This window comes from Enoplosus armatus, chromosome 3, assembly GCF_043641665.1.
Source record: "Enoplosus armatus isolate fEnoArm2 chromosome 3, fEnoArm2.hap1, whole genome shotgun sequence".
Lineage (NCBI taxonomy): Eukaryota > Metazoa > Chordata > Actinopteri > Centrarchiformes > Enoplosidae > Enoplosus > Enoplosus armatus.
This window is the reverse complement of record NC_092182.1, coordinates 8652452-8674904: the sequence shown is the minus strand read 5'-3', so window position 1 is coordinate 8674904 and position 22453 is coordinate 8652452. Positions and strand designations below refer to the sequence as shown.

Sequence of the window (22453 nt, the reverse complement as noted above, 5' to 3'; positions counted from 1 at the left end):
GCTGCTGATCTGATGGCAGAAATGGCTGTGCTTCACTAATTGTGGTGGAGTGAGGAAACTATTTTTAAGCAGCCATCACTTGTCGGATCTCATCCTTGGTTTGACAAGGACACACACACACAGTCTGAAAAAAAAAGGACATGGCCACAAGGATGGATGCAGGTTACACAGGCCAAGAGAAAGGAATGTTCAGTACGTAAAGAGCGGCTGTTCTGTTGTTTCTAAATATATCCTCTTATTTCATACCATAAAACCAGTCTATTGCTGAGAGCAGGGACTTGATCCTGTGTGGAGTGCGTGTGTCATTGTCACTCAGAAATACCAGTGATCTGTGAGGCATAGCGCCTTGCTGAGGGTGTTACATAAGGACTAGAGAGGCTTAGTTGAGATTTGTGTCCTCTTCAATACGGCCCTCACACTGACATCTGCTTGTGGCTGTCCGTGATGGCCCACTCACTCTGGACTGAATCACAGGACGCTCACATACAGAGGGCCTTCTACAGATCGCAAACACAAACTGCCCACGTTTCCCCACATCAATACTTAAGCATTTAACCTGTATCGCTTGTGTGGCAACTTCAGACTCAGCAAGGCATGTTTTAGAGTTGCAAGATTTTATGATGTGTATTTTAAACTTTAAAATGCCTTCCAGGCTTTTAGCTGTTATCAGAGTAACACTGGGTAAGGAGAAAGTCAAAAAGGGTTTCAGAATATATTGGTGTTGCTCACATGAAAATATGGCTGTGTGAAGAATTTGAAAATTTCCAACTTTGAGGCTCCCAAGTGGTTACCAAAAAGTGCACTGTGACAGACAGCAGCGTACACTGCAACATCCTCCTCCACACTACCACAACCATGGATTCGGGGAAACTGAGTGGAACAGGCTGAAAGCAATACATACACAAAAACTTCTCATCAGAATAATTTAAAAGGTGCTGTGATCACATAAATACTCTCCAGAACATGTAGTCGCCTAAAGAAACTATTCAAAAACACTTTGACAATGTTAAGATCAACTGTTGGAATTGTAAGAACTCATGTCCCTCTGAGGAGGATGTTGGAAGTCATTTTAGTAAAATAATTGACTTAAGTAGCTGTGGAAAAGACAGTGGATACAGAATAAAGCAACTGACAACACGGACTATCACATACTGCTGATATGTAAGAGTAATGGTACACACGGGTGGAATTTCCCTCTGGTAATACTACAGTTGTTGCTCTTTCTAACCACTAGACCACTCTTCCACCCAACCCACAGTAATGAGGTAACTGTCGCAGCTGTATTCTCATTGCTACCCCAAGGCCATAATAATTTGTTACGCATTATCTGTAAAAAATTAGGTGATTGAGCGGACCTCTCTAACTAAACTTGTGGGGCTGAAGTAATGAATCACACTTAAGGGGGGAGAGTGCTGCATGTGATTGCAGGAAGATGTGAAGGGCAGAGGAGCTCTTTGTAGCGGAGAGAGAAAGTAGGAGAGCCTGGGACACTGTGGCAGCATTTGATTCCAGTCGAGCGTCAGAGCACAGGGTGGTACTTTACTGAAGGACAAGATCATTAAGACAGGGAGGAATGGAGAAAAAGGCTAAAGATAAAAACTGAAAGATGGACACCGCTATGACTCAAAGCAAAGTTCTCCCCGTAGATGGGATATTAAAAGGCTCCTAGCTCATCCCTGGATGGGTGCCCAGGACAGTATGTGCCAGCCAAGATAAGTCGCCTGGATATGGTCCATAAATGCTCAATCTATTACGCTAATTTCTCTCCCCGTTCACTTGCAGTAACTCTCCCCCCTCACTTTTTAGCTTAATCGACTTGTACAGTACATACGGAATGGGTTTAATAAATCCCTGCAGAAGAGGTCAGTCAAGTCAATGGAATTCTAATGTTGCCTGTTCAATATGTATCAAGTACTGCGGTATAAATAAATGCATTATTAATTGAATATGAATAATTTATTCACGGCTTAAGAGAGATCAGAAGAAAACATTTTTAATAAACGTATACAAATTGTTTCCTTGTCATGACGATGCTGTTTACTGTTCCACACGTTGAGCAAAATAAGTGATTTAAAAAAAAAAAAATTTATGAATGAGAATAAAAGATTGTACCATGTTGTACTGTTGGGGAGAGAATCCACGGTGGCCACGTTAAACTGTGCTTTGCTCTGGTTCCCTCAGCAGACTAAGGAGCTTCTCCATCTTGGCTACTTCTACTTCTGGACCCTTAGGCAGCTCCTGACCCTTCTTGCTCTACACACACACACACACACAAAAAGAGAGAGAGGGAGAGAGAGAGGGAGAGAGAGAGAGAGAGAGAGAGAGAGAGAGAGAGAGGAATCAGAAATGACTTGACCTTATGTTTACCAAGCACTGGGGGAGAACACAAACCCAGCAGGCAGGCAGTTAACATTAAAGTCCAAAGTTTGTGGCGTGTCATTATTATTGGCACATTAAATATGCTGGTGTGTGGAAAATCACAGCCACTTAAGAGCTACATAATATGGCTAAATGCAACGCCCTGTTGAGTTAATTCTACCTCTGTTAAAGGATATTTAAGAGGCCTATCATTATCAAGGCTCTTTTACTGTTATTACAGGCTTCTCTAAAACTGAATTGGACTTTGATTAAAGAAGCCTAATATAATCTTATAGTTCAACATAACTTCACTTGATTTTTACCATCTTAATCAGGAAATAACACAGTTGACTGTTGCAACATGTATTACAGCTTGTACCACTGCAACTGTTAAAATGTATATAATGATATTACAACTTACTGGATACACTGCACAAATATGACAGTCACTTAGCCACGGTCACTCTCAGGAACACAGAGGTAATTCGTATTCATATGTCTTGTGCGTTTGGAGAGAGGTATGTTACTAATAATAATTAGCATGATTAGATATTATTATTATTATTATTTATACTAATAGACTTGATTCACAGAGTGAGGTGCAAAAGCCTAAATCTTTCCCAAACTGCATGAAAATCAGGTAGCACTGTTAATAAAATGTAACCACTGTTGATGTAAGCAGTGAATACATTTGACTGACCTGCTCTCCCCAAGACATCCAACAAACTGGCTCAACAGTTAAAAAGGAAGCAGTTCACAATATATTTGGGTTTATAAAACAGACTGCTGGAGGGATCATGTGTCCTAAAACCTTTTTCACAATGGTGAAATAATTAGAGCAGGTAAAGCACAGGTGTAACTGATAACATTAATGACATAAATGTCCCAGTAAGTCATGCTAGGCTGTTTTCGAAATCGCATACTACCATACTAGTCATACTAGTCATACCAAGTATGACGTAAAATTGGGTATGTAGTGCATTCCAGCTGCATAGTATGTGGATTTTGTTTTGATTTCTGAGTATGTGACGTGAGCTTACTGGACATACTCAATATAAACTATTTTCATTCAACGGTAGCTGGGACCGGTCATGTGATCAATACAGTCATGTGATGCAGAGAAGACGTATTGCTTGAGTACTTCCGTGTCAATAGTTTGCTGGTAATGGCATACTTAATTGTTTATTTAGTATGCAGTATGCCATACTAGTGATCGAGTATGTAGTATGCAGTATGTCAGTATGTGATTTTGAACAGCATGCACAATGACAGGCCCTGGAACTAGAAGTTCTGAATGGAAGTCAGCAATCATTAGTGTTATTAGATACACCTGTGCTTTTCTTGCTATGACCTCACACAATACCTGCTGTGAAAATGGTCTGTTTTAATCAAGTCTTATTTATTGTGTGTGGTATGTTCACACTGGAAAAATGACAACATGAAGGATAAACATAAAAGTATGCATACTAAAATATGTTAAATTTTTTAGTGTGCACCTTTTACTATATTCTGCTAGTACAAAACAGTGAAGTATATAACATTTTTGTATACTGACTACCAAAATAGTACACTTTAGTTTTTACATTAGTACATAATGTACCTTTTTAAAATTGTGTTGGTATGGAAGTGGGACGCAGTGAAAGGGTGATTCATCCCTCAACACGGTTGAACAAATGAGGGGTGACTTGCAAACTCCTCCACCTTTGAAGCTGGGAAAATGTATATCTATATTTTGGTGTAGCTGTTTTTAAGTTTGAAATGGATACAGCAAGGGGGCTGATCCAGACAGACAGCTGCACTCCCTAAACGGATGAGCATCAAATCTCAATGCAACACAATATCTCTGCCATGATGAATGGCTCAATAAAGCTTCGTCCACAGTAGAGAAGAAAGGCTGACTGGGCACACACCAGCACTTAAAATGAATGAATCCAAATCATGAAAATGCATTATCTCTCAAGATATCAACCTGTGTTCTGATTTATTTTCTAAATTGCTATTTTTCCTTGCTGGTTTGCTTATCGCAGCAGTAAAATCCCAGACTTGTTCTATCTGTATAAGAGTAATGCGTACAGATAGGAAACCCCACCTTTGCAAGGCCCAGAATTTTGCGTCTGATAATTTTCTGGCACTCAACAGTAACACAAATGTAAATGTTATGACAGACGTTATATTCTGGGAGACAATTGTGATTAATAGACAACATATTGCATAAGGCTGCTTTTATATTGCAACGGCCACTTGTGGTTTGCGGGCAACAAAGAATGAGGCCACTGAAAACAGAACAGATGAGATGAACACATTCATGCTGCACATAGTCGAAAAGAACACTGTGTTGTGTTGAACACAGACAGGGGTCATCTAAAGATGATGAACATTTGGAGTGTGTGTCTAAAGTACACTGTTATGTGCACTTTTGGGTACTTAATATGCATTATGTGAATTGTGACACACTTTCAGAGCAGATTCAGCTAGAAACTGACGACTGCACAAACTTCATCTATTGCAGTAAACTCTCAACACCTCACACTTTCAAACATACAAGGTACGTCACCACAACCACAACACCACATGTGTGTACAGCATAACATCACTCATACCTGACATTACCTCATTAGTGACTGTAGCCCTCAGGCTTAAGAATGGGAAATAACTGCTCGGTTCAGCACAACAGAGAACACTCAGAGCATTTTAGAACACACTTTGACAAGCTACATCCTGTAGTGAGTTTCTTATAGTCAGAGTTCGCACATTTGACCTCTCATTTTGGAAGCTCAAACCAATTAATTACAAACTATTCGAGTAGCACCACAGGACAAGAGAGGTCAAGTGGACTGGCTCGGTGAGAGTAAACGAGCAAAAGAAGTTGGACTGCCTCGTCAGCCTTATTGAATGCCTTTCAAATAGGTGAGTACAACTCACTTGTATTGAAACAGTTTGGACTGCAACTGTGCCAGTGTTTTGGGTTTATCCATGAACCACCGTGCCCATTGTACTAGTTTTATAAGACATATTATTGATAAGATTTACTGTGGGCGTTTGTGCCTGATGCTTATTTGCCACACTGGGTTCTAAAATGCTCTGAGTTGTTGTTAGTGGTGCTGAATTGTGCAATTATTTCCCAATTGTATGCCTTAGGGCTACAGTCTGAGGTCCCTAATGAGGTAGCACTGGATGTGTGTGTGTGTGTGTGTGTGTGTGTGTGTGTGTGTATGTGTTGTTATGCTCTACTTATACAAACTGTGTTTATGTGTGTGGTTAAAGGAGAGCCGTTTATGTGTGTGTTGCAGACAACACACACAAAAACGGCCATGTATAATGCACAAGATGGGTTGTGAAAATAAATGCGTATTAGTATAGTCATTAGAATTTCTTCTAGTTTACATGCACCAATGTGAATAACACAAAGGGAAACTGGAGAGGCTGCAGAGCTGATTTTAAATGGGCCCTGATTAAAGTGTTGTGACTCACTGTGCCATTTGGTTTCCTCCTGTGTTTAGTAGGGCCGCTGTGATTACTCCACAGCTCATTAACCATTGTCATGAGTGGCAACAGAGCCTTCAGTGACTCATCAATTGTGAATGGACCAAAGTGGAATACAACTTGCTTTGAATACGAAATTTACTTTAGATTTCCTTTCTTTAAGTTTTCTTTCCCCATTATGTCTTGGCATTTGTTGCCAGTTTGACAGTACGAGTGAGAGGGAATATGTGGAGGATGACTTGTGAAAAAGATCCATGCCCTCACCATGGGTGCACTTAAATCTGGGGGTCACGATTATATGATAGGCCTTTAAAACCACCGGCCCACCAGAAGACTCTCTTTTATCTCACTTTACATTCAATTTCAGTAAAATTTCCAACACATAACAATTCATGTTCTGCTTCTCCTTCTAGTGAGCAAGCTTATTCATTTACAAAGAACCCTTGACTTCTCTGTGGCTAATTGTTAACTGGCCTAAATGAGCAAGGGAGAAACAAATACAGGCGATTAGTAATGCTGATAATGAGCTGGTGAGGAGGGGCAGAACGATGGCCTTCGTTCCATCGTTATTTGGGGAAATTAGCTCGAGGTCAGGACTCCGCGAAGAATGAATCATCTGATCTGCTCTCATTGATGTGGAACAAGTGGCAGTCATAAATAATGCAGAAGGACAGACTTGCATCTGGACTGTTTACGGATAAGATGGCATATAAGGTGAAAGAACACAAAAGCCCATTCAAGTGCAATTGTAACACTTCTCCACAGTGCTGAAAGTGGTAGAAGATTTGGTACCTAATATGTGTACCAATAGAGCCTAATTATAGAGACACAGCAGCAAGAGAAGAAATATGGAATGGTAAAACAGCCGATTTGGAAAGGCAGGTTTATCTTCTTACCACTTAAAGGAAGGCTTAATATGGGCGTAGCTTTGGAGTGAATTAGCTCTAATCATTCACTCCAAAGCATGTAATGTAATTGAAAGTCCCTCTCTGGCAGCTCAATAAGACTCTTACCTTGGGTTTCTTGCGGAGGTTGGGGGAGAGTTTGAGGCTGGTGACATAGCCTCGGTCATCGCCCACTATGATGATGGGATACATGGGATTAAACTCAATGTGTGTCAGCTTGGTCTTCTTTTTGGCCACCACTGGCTGCTGGCAGACGGCCTCATATTTGTTGATGTTGAGATCAAAAACATGAACCTGAAAAAGATGAGAGAAGATGAAAGAAGAATTAATGTGCTGTTTGAGATTTTTTTTTTTTTTTCTTTTTTTTACAGTTCTGACCCTCTAATTGAACTGACGTTTCCGGAGTTTGGCATTACCACTAATACTGAAGGTTTAAATAGAAATCCAGCAAAAAAACTGACTTAGGCAGGAGAATGTTTTTTGCCTCAAGAGTAAGTAAAGGCTAAATCTGTTGTTACAGGCTGCCTTTTCATATCTTGTGTTTGTGTTGTCTTTTATGTGAGAAGGAGAGTGGTGGAGCACAAGCCTCTGCAGGGGTGCAAGCCTGACCATCTGGTGCAAGGAAGGGTGTTCCCAGTAATTCAATGAGTGTGCTCTTCTTGTCCGTATGTGCGTCTGCATGTGTGTGTTTGTGTGTGCTGGCAGCCCAAATACAAAAATCATAGACATCGTTATTCAGAAAGAACCAGATCACAGATATTCTTCTTTCAGCCTAAGTGCATTTAGACAATCTGTCGACAAACAAATGAGCCCACTTCAAAGCACAGCCCACTCCTTTTACCAGAAATATGAGTGTGCCCCGGCCACTAAGGTTCACACTGCCTATGTGTACCAGCACCACACAAAGCATCGCAGTCATCACTTGCAACCAATCATCATATTCAACCAGGGTATGACTTTCTGTAACCTCCATCACTACAGCCATTATCTACCGTGTTTGATATATATAAGCACAAATGTAACATGAGTCATGACTGATTTCAGTACACACTGAGTACATTTGTAACTCACGCAAGAACAGAGAGACATTTTACTGACAAAACAGTTAAATGATTTAGTTAGTTTTGTTGCTTTAGATGTTCTTAAAAGTTTAAGATCTAAAAATGTAGCATGTGGGTTCATGCAGGCATACTAACTGAAATACACGGCAGTCCATGTGCAGCGGGTTAAGAGGAGCTGCACAGAGAGTAAATATGGATTTGGACACTAATCACTGGGGGATAAGCCTGGACCTCTCATTATTTCATCCAGACACTTTATTTCCTCAACAGTCAGCTCAGATGGAGAGGCAAGGACAGAGAGAACGAAGAGATATTTGTTTGCAGTGGCACAACTCGGTGTCATTCTTACACCTCAGCCTGCCAGGCAAGTCATTACCCTTATGAACACATGGAGACGCGCACGTACGCACATGTACGCACACACACACACACACACGTACGCCATTGTGTCTCTGACATTTTGCAGTGTGGCAGCAGCAGGCCAGGTTGTCATCAACAGTAAATACACGTCAAAGAGTGCGCAACTCATGCTGAGTCACTCGAGCTCTACTAGACACCGGATGTACTGCAAAGAATGTGCTATCCTGATTATACAGATTAACATCATGCACTGCGACCGCACCAGTGAATGTGGGAATTCTGACAATATTCTGTCATTCCTCAAAATCTGACAGTGACCAAATGTCAAGGAGAGTTTGGCCTTGCCTTTGACTGAATGTAGAGCAGTTATTTAGTGGATCCAGTAAATTCTGTACACCCCTGTTCATTATTTACTAAATAAAGTAAATACTAGTATACCTATATATAACCACTAGCTCCTGTCAACATCTTTTTCAATCTAAGCTATTTTCTAAGCACATCCTGAAAATCAGACTAGAGTGACAGTTCAGTTTTGAGTTCAGCACACTGAGAAAAAATGGACCAGGCATACTGACCTTGATCGACTCCAATTTAATATTCTTGTCCTTTCTGCTGCTTAGAAAGGAGAGGATATTGTGCTTGTAAAATGTATGCCAACTGATGAGCTTTTAATGAGTTTTTTTTAATAGCGGCTGGAAACTGCTTTTGATCCAGTTTCAGAGAATAAATTACCATAGTTACAAAAAGGACTGAGACTTAATATGCTTTCTAGAAAAGTCATTTAATTAGATTTTTTCTGTAGAAGATGTTTACCATTAAACAAACTGCTGGAATTATTGTGGCTTCAGACATCAGTTGTATGCATTGGCAGTTAATTATCTCCAACTTGTATACTATAAAAGGGACATTTGATTTGCATTTGTGACATTTCCTCTCTTCCATATCTCATCAAGCCTGATGTTTGGTTGTGAAATAATTAGCATAATCGTGGGTATACTACAATATGTATTGTGCCTGTGGGGACTGAATCCCGGCATTGGAGAGGACGGGACACACAGACACACATCATGTAAGGTGTCTCTCAAATTGCTCAGCTCTCATTTCCTCTTTGTCACTCTCACTCAACTTCACTTGGCACGCTGGACAGGAAATGTGACAGACACAACACTCTGGACTTTTATAGCATGGTGCAGACTGGTGCGAAGACAAACAGATGGGGACAGCTTGCAGCCATACTAAGAAAATATGTGGAGATAAGGAACACGGCATCCACTGAAATTACTTTCGGCTGGAATCAATAACTACTGGCAGGGCAGGAAGCCGCCTTTGTTACAAGAAATCGTGTTTGAACAAACTCATTTGCCTCAGGCTACTCTGCAGTAATCTTAGCGGATTAGCCTTATAAATATAGTAAGGGTTTAGTCAGCTGAGTCTATAACGATATTATAAGGATAATAATGAAGTGGGTGGCAGGTGGTAGATGGTGCAGCTGTTTGTGATTTCACATGTTCTGTCAGGTAAGTGTCAAGCTTCTGTTATCTTAGGTACACAGCAGATGTGTGGTGGTGATAATCACAGCCTTCAGACAAAGCATCCTATCGGCCCTTCTATAGGTCTGAGCAGTCAGCCTATATCACCTGGAGCCATGAAAATATCTTACATGTAATTATATTTTTGATTTAATATCTTGATACAGATCATCCGTCATTTGTCCCTTCTTCTAACTCTAGTTAAAGGAAAAAACATTTAATGACAACATTTAAGATACACTCAGTTGCCAATCTAATACAACAGTCATGCAGTAAATCCTTCATGAAGATTTGTAATGTTCAGTTTTTGTTGAGTCTGTCTTAGAGAGGTGTTGACTCAGCTGTATTGTCACTTCGGAGGCTGCAGTTTGTGGCATTGTTGAATTGTGTCAAATTATATTGACTGTTGCTTCTATTATTTTGTCCACCCCATTTATTTCAATCACATTGCCCAGCATGTGGACAGTGTAAAATCTGCTTTTTCAACTATAAATGTAAAACACTTGAATGTACAATCAATGATGTGAGCTTCTTAATAAATCTCATAAATAATCCACTGTAGATTCTGAAGGACAAAACAAGTAAAACCAGTTATAACCTGCTAAACTCATAAATCAAGCTGTGGGTGGGCTACAAAATGTAAGTTTATACGGATACTTACTGTTCCATCTGTTGTGACAGCGGCAAATACAGTGGAGGAGTATGGAGACCAGGCAACATCACCGACAGCTGCATTCAGGTCAAAGGTGAACATTGGAGTGCTGGAAAAACACAAAGACATCAAAGGTCAGACAGGAAATCTGTAACTTTTCATGAAATGCAATGTGCCTCTGAAATTCAGTGTCATCCAGAATGAACAAGAACAGCTATTCATCAGTTTAAGTTGGTGTTTTCAATCTAGTCTAGAGTTGAGAGTCAGAGAAATATCATGTTTGAATCTGTCTGATTCTGCATTATAGATATAAAACAGTACACTTTATTTCTATGGCCAAGGCAATGGTGCAACTCTGATTTATTCAAATTAGTTTCCAGGGGTGGAAAACCATCTTTAGACTGTCATCCATGATAATCAGTTACAATCTGTCCAGACACTGATGCCTCATCAGAGCCTGGCAGAGAAAATGGGTGGAGATGAAACAGTAGGCTCCTGCACAGTATTTCCTCACATTATTAACTCGTGAAACATCACTAGAAGCAAGATGAAGAAATTAAATATCTCTAAGAGCTAAACTCATGCACAAACAGGTCTTCTTCAAATATTATAATATAATATGTGTGTGTGTGTGTGTGTGTGTGTGTGTGTGTGTGTGTGTGTGTGTGTGTGTGTGTGTGTGTGTGTGTGAGCGAAACAAAGCTTAACTTTGTATTTCAATAGGTTGCAGCTGTGGTAACACATATGTACATGAAAGCAATTTGGACTAGCAGTCTGTGGGTAATTGGTGTTTCATTTACTAAAGCAGGAACTAATTACATAACCAACACCTGAGACGGCCTTCTGGGCACATTCTGTAAGGGAAGGAGAGCTCACTGTTCACTAGTACAATATGTCTACTATCAGCAAGCTCAGAATAATTCAATGTAGTAATGTAGTGCTTTGAACTGGACACGTTGTGTTCATTTATGACATTCATTTATATGTTATTTATTGTTTTTTGGAACTATTTCACTATAGCACCACTATATACTTTTTGAGATGCATTCACACTCCAACCACAGTCATTGAGATTTTTTCAGAATACTGTTTATATATAACACCCTTCCTGACAGACACTATACTCTCAAATATTGCAGTGGAGGTGAAATATTTTCGGAGCAAAACTGACCCTCACAAATTGCATGAACCTTAGTAAACACACTTCATTTAAAACGTATTGATTTAGTGCAAGATGCGCCTCATATGACAGACAAACTGTGCTTCCATGCTGCTGTGCCTGTTTGATAAATAACATGCACTCTGGTAAGTCTAGAATATGTCTGAAATTAAATGCAAAAGGCTAATAAATCTGGCCCAGAATCTTTCAAAGAGACAGCTTTTTACAGCAGAATGACGCTGCACATACTATAAATCCAGAGTCAGAGCTATTAGGATTCATAAAATATGTTTATCACTTGGCTGAGGTGCAAATTTATCCAGCTAACGTTTTGTGTGATTAATAAACTTGATGCAAGTCTATTCTATTACTACCCCTCAGGACTGGCTAACATCATCTGACAGCTTTAAGGATATATTAGACTCAGCCGTCAAATAAAGCCAGCAGTTTTCAGTGTAAAGCTCTCACACATTTCTGAACAGTGTGGTAAAGTTCGTGAAAAGTTGTTTGGTACAGTCAGACCCTCTCTCCTGGAAACAATATGTCTTGTATCTGGGATGTTATGGATCATTCTTGAAAACCCTGTTTCCCATAATGGGCGGATGATTACTATCATTATTCAGTCAAGCTGTCTGTGCTGACAAGAAGTGGGAGGCGAGGAAAATTATGCTGGGTCCATGATGAGTGTAAGAAGGTAATGAAGACTAATATACTGAAATATTATGGAAAGATTACAGGCATGATGATTATCTTGTCCCTTCTTCACTGAATGTACATAGACATTTGAACATGGTGCATTAGTAATGTTGCTAACCATGAAAATATAAATACAATAAAAAATTGCAGTTGCTATTCTGTAACTAACCACAGCATTTCATTCCCAGAGATAAATGACAAATGTATCTACCATCTTCTTATAGCCAGGTACTTTATTTGAATAATGTTAAAACTAAAACATAAACTATACTTTAATAAACCATCAACTAAACTGAAATAATAATAAAAGCTACCGTTGCTGGGAAATCCTGATATTAATAATAGCCAATTGACACAATTTTTTTTTCCTATGTATTTTTTCTTCTCCTCCTTTTTCTCCCAATTTGACTTGGCCATCCCCTCATTCACTGTAGTTCTTGTCACTGCTTAACTCCCACTGTCAGCCTAAAGAGCATACACCCTAGTCGCTGCGATGGTGGGCGAGTGCTATTACTCAATAATAATATCATCAGGCAATCCGAATGCCACAACATTTTTCCAACGTGTACCACAACATGTTTGTCTCAACATATGAAATAAAAATAATGTAGAACTGGAAAACTACACAGGAATGGAAATGATATCGGATGATAAAGGACAACAAAACATAATACTGTAGATGACAAGCTTCTACTAAAAACTAGATAAAATACAGATAAAATAATTACAACTGTTATAGCTGTGATACAATAGAGTGCTGCAGGAATGAGTCCTAAAACATGGAAATTAGTTAGCATTTTTACATTTGTGGTTCCCTCGTCTCAAAGTCAATGGGTTTTTTGAATGGGTTTTTGGTTAGATGCCTGAAATAAGGTCTGTGGTTAACACAAGCTTAAGAGATTTTAACGTTTCGTTCTACGACTTAAAATACGTTAGCAGATACCCCACTTGTGAATTTTGAAGGTTTTACGTGTCTTAAAAAAGACGGATGCTGACAAGTGGCTAAATGAGCCTACAGTAATTGTCGCGGACATTAACGTCTTCATGCCGAACACGGAAAGTCATCTACTCACTAGTCTGCCTGTACATCCTTGTTGTGTTCATACTCTCTATCTGTCTATATATCTATATCCATCTATATTCTCTTAAAAGTTAAGCTTAGTAGTGGTGACGTTAAAGTAATGCGACCGTGATTCCATTTACACTTCAAAAATCATAAAAGTGGTGTTTATTTGTGAAGATTATCTTGCTGAACAAAACGTGGAAGTATCATAAACTTGTTTGCCACCGAGCTTATTTTCTGCAATAATCCAAAATCTAATGGAAAAATCCCATTGTTTTTTTGGCGAGGGAACCAGAGCAATGCTAACTTCCCGGTTTGCCTACAAAAATACGTCATCCCTGCAACACTCTATATACAGAGTCTAGAGTGATGTCATATCTACAGTAGCTGCAAGTATTCACTCTTTTACTCTTATCAGTTGTCTTACTTGATGGTATGGTCCCAGATCTTGACGGTCCAGTCTGAACTGCAAGAGATGAAAACCTTCGGGTGGAAGTGGTTCCACTTTACAGCATCCACTGCCATGCTGTGGGCATCATAGGTCTCCAGGAACTGGCTTGAGTAAGTCTTAGAGCACTAGGGAATAAAAACAGTCTTGATTTAGACCAAAATTGATGGTATAAACACAAGATTTAAGACTTAATATTCTAAAACAGTGTTCAGTGACTGAACCCATTCATTACCTGCTACTGTAACTACTGTATTGGAGGATTGTTGAAATGTCTAGGAACTGTCAAGAACAATTTATTGTATTTGAACTGGAACAATGTGCTTTTACTGTACTATAAATTAAACTATACAGCAATTATTTGCATAACTCTAAGCTTTTATACTATTTCTCTCAAGTTGCAATTTTCCCTTGCAGTAAACTTAAGGGCTTTAAAAACATCTCAAATAGATTCCTACAATACTAAGTGATAACTCTCCAATCCAGGAGGTACACATCAAAGTTTCCATGGGAACACCTTTCCTGCTCAGCTTAATTAAATTTTGACTGTAATCCTGTAATTGTTGTTGGTGTTTTATATAGTAAAAATAAAAAGTAAAACGAGGCCTAACTAGGAATCACTATGACTTGACAAAGGTCCCTCCAGCACCTCAGAAGACATTATTTCACACTAGTATTAGTCTCCATGACTAGTAAACAGATAAAATATCAAAAGTGATAAGGACATGTTCAATTTGTGAGGAAGTCTAAGGAGAACTTCAAATACAATATTTTCTTGAGAATGCTTCATGCATCTGGGCACATGTCATTTTCCATTGACAGCTGACAGAAAAGTCTTGCTGTGACATGGCTGACTGGAGAGAGAGGCTAGATGTCTAATATGCTTGACAGGTTTAACCCAAAGAGAGTAATGTAATCCTCTGTGATTCAATGTTACCCTATAACCTACTACAGTTTGTTTGACAGAATAGGGTTTACGAAAGCACCAAAACAGCAGCAGATTTAGACTGCAGGGATAAATTAACTGGACAATCCAGGATAAAACAGCTAGATGGCTTGAGGGGACAGCTGTTGTACTTCCAAGCACTGACAGTTTGATTGTTGACCTGCAGCTAGGTGAAAGATTCCTCTCCTGAGGTTTCTGTGCCACTGAACCTTGAGGTGTCAGACAGAACATATTTCATCACGCATATATAGTGTGTGTATGCCTATATGTCCGCAAGGAGGGTGATTTCACAAGGTGTGTGTGTCCCTATACACGCAGCATGTATCACAACCATCATGGAAATAGACTTTACCTTAATCATGTTGCCATGCACAAAGCCACCAAGATATAATCAGAAATGTTTCAAATGTGTCTGATCACAATTAAGTCCAATGAGTAAGATAATCAGGGATTTCCAAAGAGGTGGATTTCAGAGTAAGTCAGGAATACTAAGGTAGGATAATTATTCTTCTGATGTGAGAAGAAACTGTGACAGTCAGTTTTACTGACAACACAACAAGACAAGTAAATAAACACTAATGGGTGTCTTGTATTAAATACTGTTTATGCATCATGTAAGTACAAGTAAAGTCCCAATGCAATGGTAAAGCTCTTTTATATGATTCAGATTGCTTATTGATGACAGTGAAGTTCTTTAAAGCAGTTGCTGGTTTTGGTCTTGTCAGGGTTGGGTCCTCAGGGTCAAATGCTTATAATGATGAAAACATAATGATATAATGGGGCCTCGTCCTTTAAATTTACAACATCATTGTCTCCTAAACAGTGTGTGCACCTGCCTGTGTGTGTACTTAAATTGGTGCAGTTATATGCGCTCTAGCATGCATTACATTTCCAGCAGCCAGGAATTAACCTCAGCTCCCATAATCTCACCACCAAACACTGTATTCTTTTTGTCATGTGAGATAGACTTCCCTGAAGCACTAGAGGTTATATCATAAACAGCCAATTTCAATGATGTGCGCATTAGTCAGTGAGCTGTTTCAACGCTTTCATGTTCAAAATCAATTGAATGAGGGCACAGTAACTGCAAACAAATGAGACTTTTACGAGTGTCTTTCTGCCTACGGTGGCAAGAACATGAAGAAGAAAAGCATAGAGAAGGTGGGAGGCCAGCCAAAAACTACCAGCTGTCTGATGTGGACAGAAAGAGCCTCTGCTTAAGGAGACTCATTAAACGCTTAATGTCAAGCCTGAGGGGCTCCCAAAGGGCCACATGGACACACACAAGCGCATGTGCACATATCTACAACCACACACATACACACTATTAATGGAAACTTTCTATCTTGTGTACCCTCTAGAGAGCAATCCCAGCAGGATATCTGCGAGTGCACCACAAACAAAATGAGCTTCCGTTTTTCAGGGCAGACACTGGGAGACAGTGTAAAGCCCCAAGATGATCCTAATGCCATTTAGGGTGTACAGAAAGAAAGCACATTTTAGGGATAAGGCTTTGCTGACATCATCAGCAGAATTTTTGGACGAATTTTCAAAAGTCATCGTAACAACTAACTTGGCAAAAACTTTGTTTTGGTTCTGTATGTACAGTCCCTTATGGTCAAAACTAGTAAAAGAGTGTGACTTGGCAGTATATTTCATATTGAAACTATGTTCTTTTCTTTAAGAAAGTGGTAAGTCTAGGAGACCCAGTTATACAGTGATGATGGTCGGACAACTGAGTGAACCATGGCATTCACATGAAGTTGAGATTCAAGCCAGTTGGACCAGCCACTGTAGTTTAGCCAAAGCAGATACAATGTAGATATAAGGCCGGGTCAAGCCGCAGGGTATCTGCTCTTTGCTTGGCAGCTCAAAGGTCTGCTAGGTCAGGGCTAGAGAAACCTTTGGGCCCAGTAGACTTATGGTGTTGGCTCTGTTTTGAACTGATTTTAAAGGCATTGTCAAACGGGACAAACTATCAACAACACAGTTGGAGGATAGTACAAAATAGCTATATATTGACTTCAAACAGAGGGAATGAGATGGACAGCTAATTGAGACGCCTGTGTTCAAATTAATGATAAATTCATCTAATATATCCTACCTCCTGAAACAGTGCACTTTCAACATTAGCACATGGTGTATGTAGTACATGGTGTGGAACTGGGACACAAGTTTTAAGTTTCTACTTAAATGATCTAATACCCACGGCTGCCTGTGTGTTCAAAAATCTATCTAAAAATGAATATAATAATGCAAATTATACACAATTTGTACTGAATGAAAACCACTGGTATGGTCCTTTAAAGTACATAAATGAAGTGAATAATATAGTACATGGCCTATTCATGCTTTTTAAAAATTATTTTGCTATTTTATAGGGTTATGGTTTTATCAGTTACACTCATACTGTGTTGTAATTTATAATTATAGATGACTGTCCTTTAATATATTGTGTATCATAGATTTGTCTATACTGTATCATATAGTCGGGACTATGGCCACTGTGCAGTATCTTGATGTTATTATGTTATTATTGAAGTTGTGCTGTGATTCCCTTCCCCGCTGGAGATTTGACTGTCTAAGTGAGTCACGTCAACAGCATGCTTAATGTAATTAATTAATGTAGTTGTGACCTATATCAACCAGCCAAAACCAGCATAGTGGAATCCTTGATTCATACCTTGTGTATTTTCCCCTCCTCTGTGGCAACTAGGAAGAGATAGTCGATCTGTTTATGGAAGTCAAACGATGTACCACAAGCTGTGGACAAAAGGCATCAAGCACTTAAATTAGACACGCTCTGTTACAGACACTGGTCTGATGTACTGGACTGTGGCAAATCTGATCTGATATCAGATAATATTTAAAGTATAGTACTTTGCATTCTTATACACATGTGCAAGATTTTATGCTGAGCAATGGAGATCCTACCGATGCTGGGCTGCTGTCCACCATCTGGCCCTTCAGAGACAGCACCATTCAGTGACAGTCTGATAATGTCAGTAAAGACCAGCTCATTCTGCAAGCATGCAAACACACCGTGATGCAGTAATAGATATATATACACATGCAAATTACAGATATGAACACATGCAAATGAAAACAACCACACAAAAAATTGCAAATGTGAACAAACACACAGACACACTTATCCAGAGTGCACACAAAAAGTATGTAATTAGCATCTCAAAAGTTGCATTATATCTGCATTTTCCTGAGATAACGAAAGAGATTTATTACTACCATTTAAGAGTACAAGTTACTGAGAGAATATATATAAATAAACATAATTCCTTGGCTAACCTTGACGAGTGTCCAGGACACAACTCGGCCGTCAGATGACACAGAATAGAAATTGTGGTTATTGTCCATGTCATCATTCTGCCAGCACACCTGAATAAAAAAAAAAGAAGAAGAATCTACTGAACAGAAGAAAATGGTTGGTTTTAGTTTAAGTGAAAAAAGTTCATGTGCATGATCAAAACAATATCTGACAAAGAAGATAGATTTATGTGACATTTCCTTTATTCTCCAGCACATGAAATTCTCTATTAGGGGAGTATCCATCACAACTCAGCATCGCTGCATGCTTGGTGTTAGAGAGTTTATTTGGCTACTTCCACTCCCAAATGTAAACGTACAAATGGAGAAGGGTGGAATGACTAAACACACACCCTGAACTCCCATCAGCTCTGCCTTGTCCCCCACTCTCACCTGCCAGACGGGATCAGTGTGCTTGCCAGTCTTAGCTGTACTCTTATACGCAGGCTCCAGTCCCTCCTCCTTCAAGTTGTAGACAGCCACACAGCCGTCATAGAAGCCTACCGCAACCAGGTAGGAATGCTGCTCATGGATGTTGAGGCACAGGACGCCAGAATTGGTGGGGTAGATGTACTCTGGGAAGGCAGAGTTCTTCAATGAGTAGAAGACAAGCATGCCACGCCCCTGTTTACTGAAGTCGTCTGGCCGGGAGGGGGATAGAGGAGAGTGGATGGGAGGATGCAAAAAAGATCAGGTCAAATACCAAATATGCTTCATAGAAAGTAACAAATTATAAATTATGAATCCTCATTTTTATCCTGCATACTTACATGATCCCATGCCCACAGCAAAAAGGTCCGGATATTTCTTGTTCCTGTTGAGGACAGGTGCATCAATCAGTCATCCTCCCTTCTTGTTACGGCAGAGGGGTTACACAAACATTGGCATACAAACACTGATAGTTGAGGTATACAATCATTGACATTATCTTTAAACACTAGATGGTGTGGCAGATGCAGCTACTTATTTCCCCCCAGAATAATAATGAACATCATTCTAAGGGAACGTTAGCAGAGTTGATGAGCAAACCTACCAGCAGAGGGCAGTGACAGACAGTCTTTTGGCTTTGTCATATTGGAACTTCCACAAAGGGAGAAGGGTGCCCTCCTGGTCCCTGAACTCATCAGACGCATCCTCAAAATATTTGAAATCTGAGAGGGCATGAAAGGAGGGCAAGGAGAAGAGAAGAAAAGAGAACGTGTCGCAACTTAAATATCAAATGGGATTGTAGTTTATCATTGTGTCACTTGACATATCTGCTAGAACATACCTTGTGCTATGTCATCAAATGTATTTTGATTGACCATTCGTTCAAAGATCTTGGATGCCTTGCCCACTTTTGTGATGTCATCATTCTATAACAGAAACATGACAACATTATGGGTGGAAACACTGCACTACATTGTATTGTATGTAAATTAAACACTGTTATATTTCCCTGCTTCAATAAATTATCATAGACTAACATAAGAACATGAGTATGGTGGTAGAATCCTGGGTGGTCATACTGTTAACTTTGAAGATACGAATGATTTGACAGCCATTAACAATGTACTGTATGGTAATGTATGTTTGTATGGCAACAACATGAATGTCAGATGTGCAAATATTCGATCCATGTTAAGTTTAGGCAGGAAAGTTGGTGAGCACTCAGTTTACCTGAGTCTCCACCAGCATCATCTTCTTCTTGCTTCTATCATTATCTTTCTTTGACGGCAAGGCTTTCTGCTTCTCTTTATTCTTTTCTTGTTTCTGTAGCTCCTCCACGTACGCATCATAGATCTCCCACTGCAAAGAGAATAGAGTTATTACAGTGAGCCCACGTGAGCATGTATATTCACTGATGCTCAACCGTGTGAAAACAAGTCTGGCCTAAAAAATCTCTTTTAAACAAGTCTGGGAATCCAGTACCTGATTAGCTGTGGCAGAGAAGATGCTGCGTGGAGGAGGCTCAGTCTGGCAGCTTCTTTCCTGCGTAAAACAGAAATGACTCCACTATATATACACATCAATATTGTTATCTTTTTTCATACTCTCCAATATTACATTTTTCTCTTTTTAAATGTTAGATATCTCAACCAATGTGTAAAAAATGTGTATTGTGATAAGACATAAGATGCTCCTCTAACAGGAAACTGGTTATCCTTCTCCTTCCTACCCTAAGTGGGTTATTGAGGGTCTGGGAGGCCCTCTCACTGAAGTTGAACTGGTTAGTAATTTTTGGCTCCTTCTTGTCAGTTTTGGAGGCAACACTGTCTGGTCTGTCCTCTTCTCCAGCTTCCTCCACTTCCCCTCCATCCTCTACAGGTGTTGCCTGTGTGAAAACCAACAGGGGGAAGTGTTGTAGCTCAAGTTAAACTCTTGACTTATTGACCTTGTGAGGAAATGTTGATTTTTCAAATTAGAATATGATGTCCAACACAAACTGTGCTCTGATTTTAATTCGACAAATCATATTTTCACCGGGGTTTCTGGTTTCTCCTCATCAGGTTCTGTTCCAGTGTCAACTGTTGCGGTCTCTGGACACATTAGAAATATAAAATCAGATTGTGACTGTGTAGAAAATGAACATATCACTTTTTTTTTTACATGTAAATTCTGGTCATGTCTCGAATTTTATGGCACATGTTGAAAGTGACACCTTGTGGCATCAAGTATGCACTACACCAGAGAAGAAAGCATAACATCACATGTAACAAAAACACACCATGGAACATTGTGCGCAGTTGTTATGGAAGAGAATCATTTATTAGCCTTGAATATTGAAGTGTGATCTGTAAACACAGAATAATATTGCAGTATGTTTCAGTAACTACCCTCAGGGAGACCGTCCTTGGCCCTCAACCTACGAGCCTCATCAGAGTCCTGATGCAGGAGGCTGCCCTCCAACACAAAGTGAACAGCCATCTGATCCACAACACTGGTAGGCTTGTAGGAACGTTCCTGGGAAACACAAGCGAGCAGAGAAACCTGTTAGTTTTGTTTGACTGTGGTTAGGAGAGAAGAAAATTAAACTACTTACATGGTACCAAACACATTTTTGAAACACAAAAGCTCAGGAACATTGGTTGGGAATAGTTTACTGTCATCTTTTAAATGTGAATAGCCGACAGGGAAGCAAGAATGTCTGCCTTTCTCAATAAATAATCTTAAAATATGAGGTGACTTTAGTATTGCAGCGATGTCAGCATCTACAGTGAATGATGTGAAGTTAAAAGCCTGGATATAACTTTCTTACCTTGAAGCTGTAGCGAACAATATTTTGGGGGGCATGTGGGTTGTTTGCAGTCAGGATCCTTGTGATTTCCTCTTTCAGCACCTAATGTTATCATTATAGTTAAAAAGCAGAGTGCATAACAGCACAGGTTACACATGCCTGACTAATTTGGCAGAGGTTTTGATTGTGAAAACAATGACCAAAAGATAATGATGCACTATTCTAGTTGGAAAGTGAGCCAATTCCCTCAACCCAGCCCATGTGGATATCTTAAACTTGAGAAATGAAAATCCCCATAGCTTACAGCCTCAGTGAGCTCCAGTTGATCTGGAGGCTTAATAAGTGCTTTCCCATGAGACCACTCGTCCCATCCATCACCAGTATCCACACCCTCTTCCTCATCCTGCAAAGATACATACAAAGGAGATTTATATGGTGGTTAAATGAAAAATGACTTAATTTTGTAAGAGCACACGTGTTTCTCATAGTTCTTCCTACTGCAGCCAGATACCAAAATTCAGAACTGTTATCAGTTTCTGGAATTTTGTCACAGCTTTGTGAGTTGGAAGTGCACCCACGGTCACCCACCTTTTTCTTAATTCCAGCTTTGGTTGACTTCCCACCTGGTACCTTCTGAACAGTTGAGCCCTGAAAACAAATGAAAACCAATTAAATAGCTAGCTGCGACAGTTTACGTACTACTACTACTACTACTACTACTACGTTAACGTTAACTGTCGTAGCGTTATCACTTTGCTAGCTAACGTTAGTTAACGTTGACGCTAGCTAAATTAGCTACCTTTCTCACAGATGCTGCAACGTTATTGTTAGGCCCGGGCATTGCGAAGAAGAAGAAGAGTCCAGTTAAATGACTTGACCAACAATTTAACTATTTAGACTTGTCAAAATACAGCACAACGACACAACGTAAAAAATAAACTTTTAAATAGTTATAAGGAACAGTAGACTCGCAGCTTCCGGCTGCTGTATATAGGTTGCCAAGACAACCAGCCCTCTCGGTCGATCACCAAAGAGGGCAAAGACCCTAATAAAGTCAAGATAGTTCCCATTACACGGAGCTCACACGTCGAGTATTCGAGCTAAATGTCGGTTTTTTCCAATTGTAAATTACTGTATATTAGCAGCGACACTTTAATTGTATCAGCTCCTGAGAATATCTTACACGTTTTCACAGCCACCGATCACTGATGGCAACTTTTGAAACAGCGTTTTGTTCCTTAGAATGCTGGTT

The 22453-nt window shown here is 39.7% G+C and overlaps 1 protein-coding gene across 1 annotated transcript; it reads right to left on the bottom strand.

The window, feature by feature from the left end:
• Positions 1-2151: 2151 nt before the first annotated feature.
• dnai1.2 (dynein, axonemal, intermediate chain 1, paralog 2) lies at positions 2152-22042 on the bottom strand. The gene is made up of 20 exons (XM_070902979.1): positions 22001-22042; positions 21790-21849; positions 21506-21604; positions 21223-21303; positions 20801-20927; positions 20448-20503; positions 20143-20298; positions 19896-19955; positions 19644-19772; positions 19255-19339; positions 19018-19135; positions 18755-18798; positions 18378-18625; positions 17967-18056; positions 17595-17682; positions 17344-17423; positions 13694-13842; positions 10358-10457; positions 6855-7040; positions 2152-2253 (listed from the first exon to the last, which is right to left on the bottom strand). Exons 1-20 carry the CDS (start codon positions 22040-22042, stop codon positions 2152-2154), a joined length of 2100 nt encoding a protein of 699 aa, XP_070759080.1.
• Positions 22043-22453: the final 411 nt, after the last annotated feature.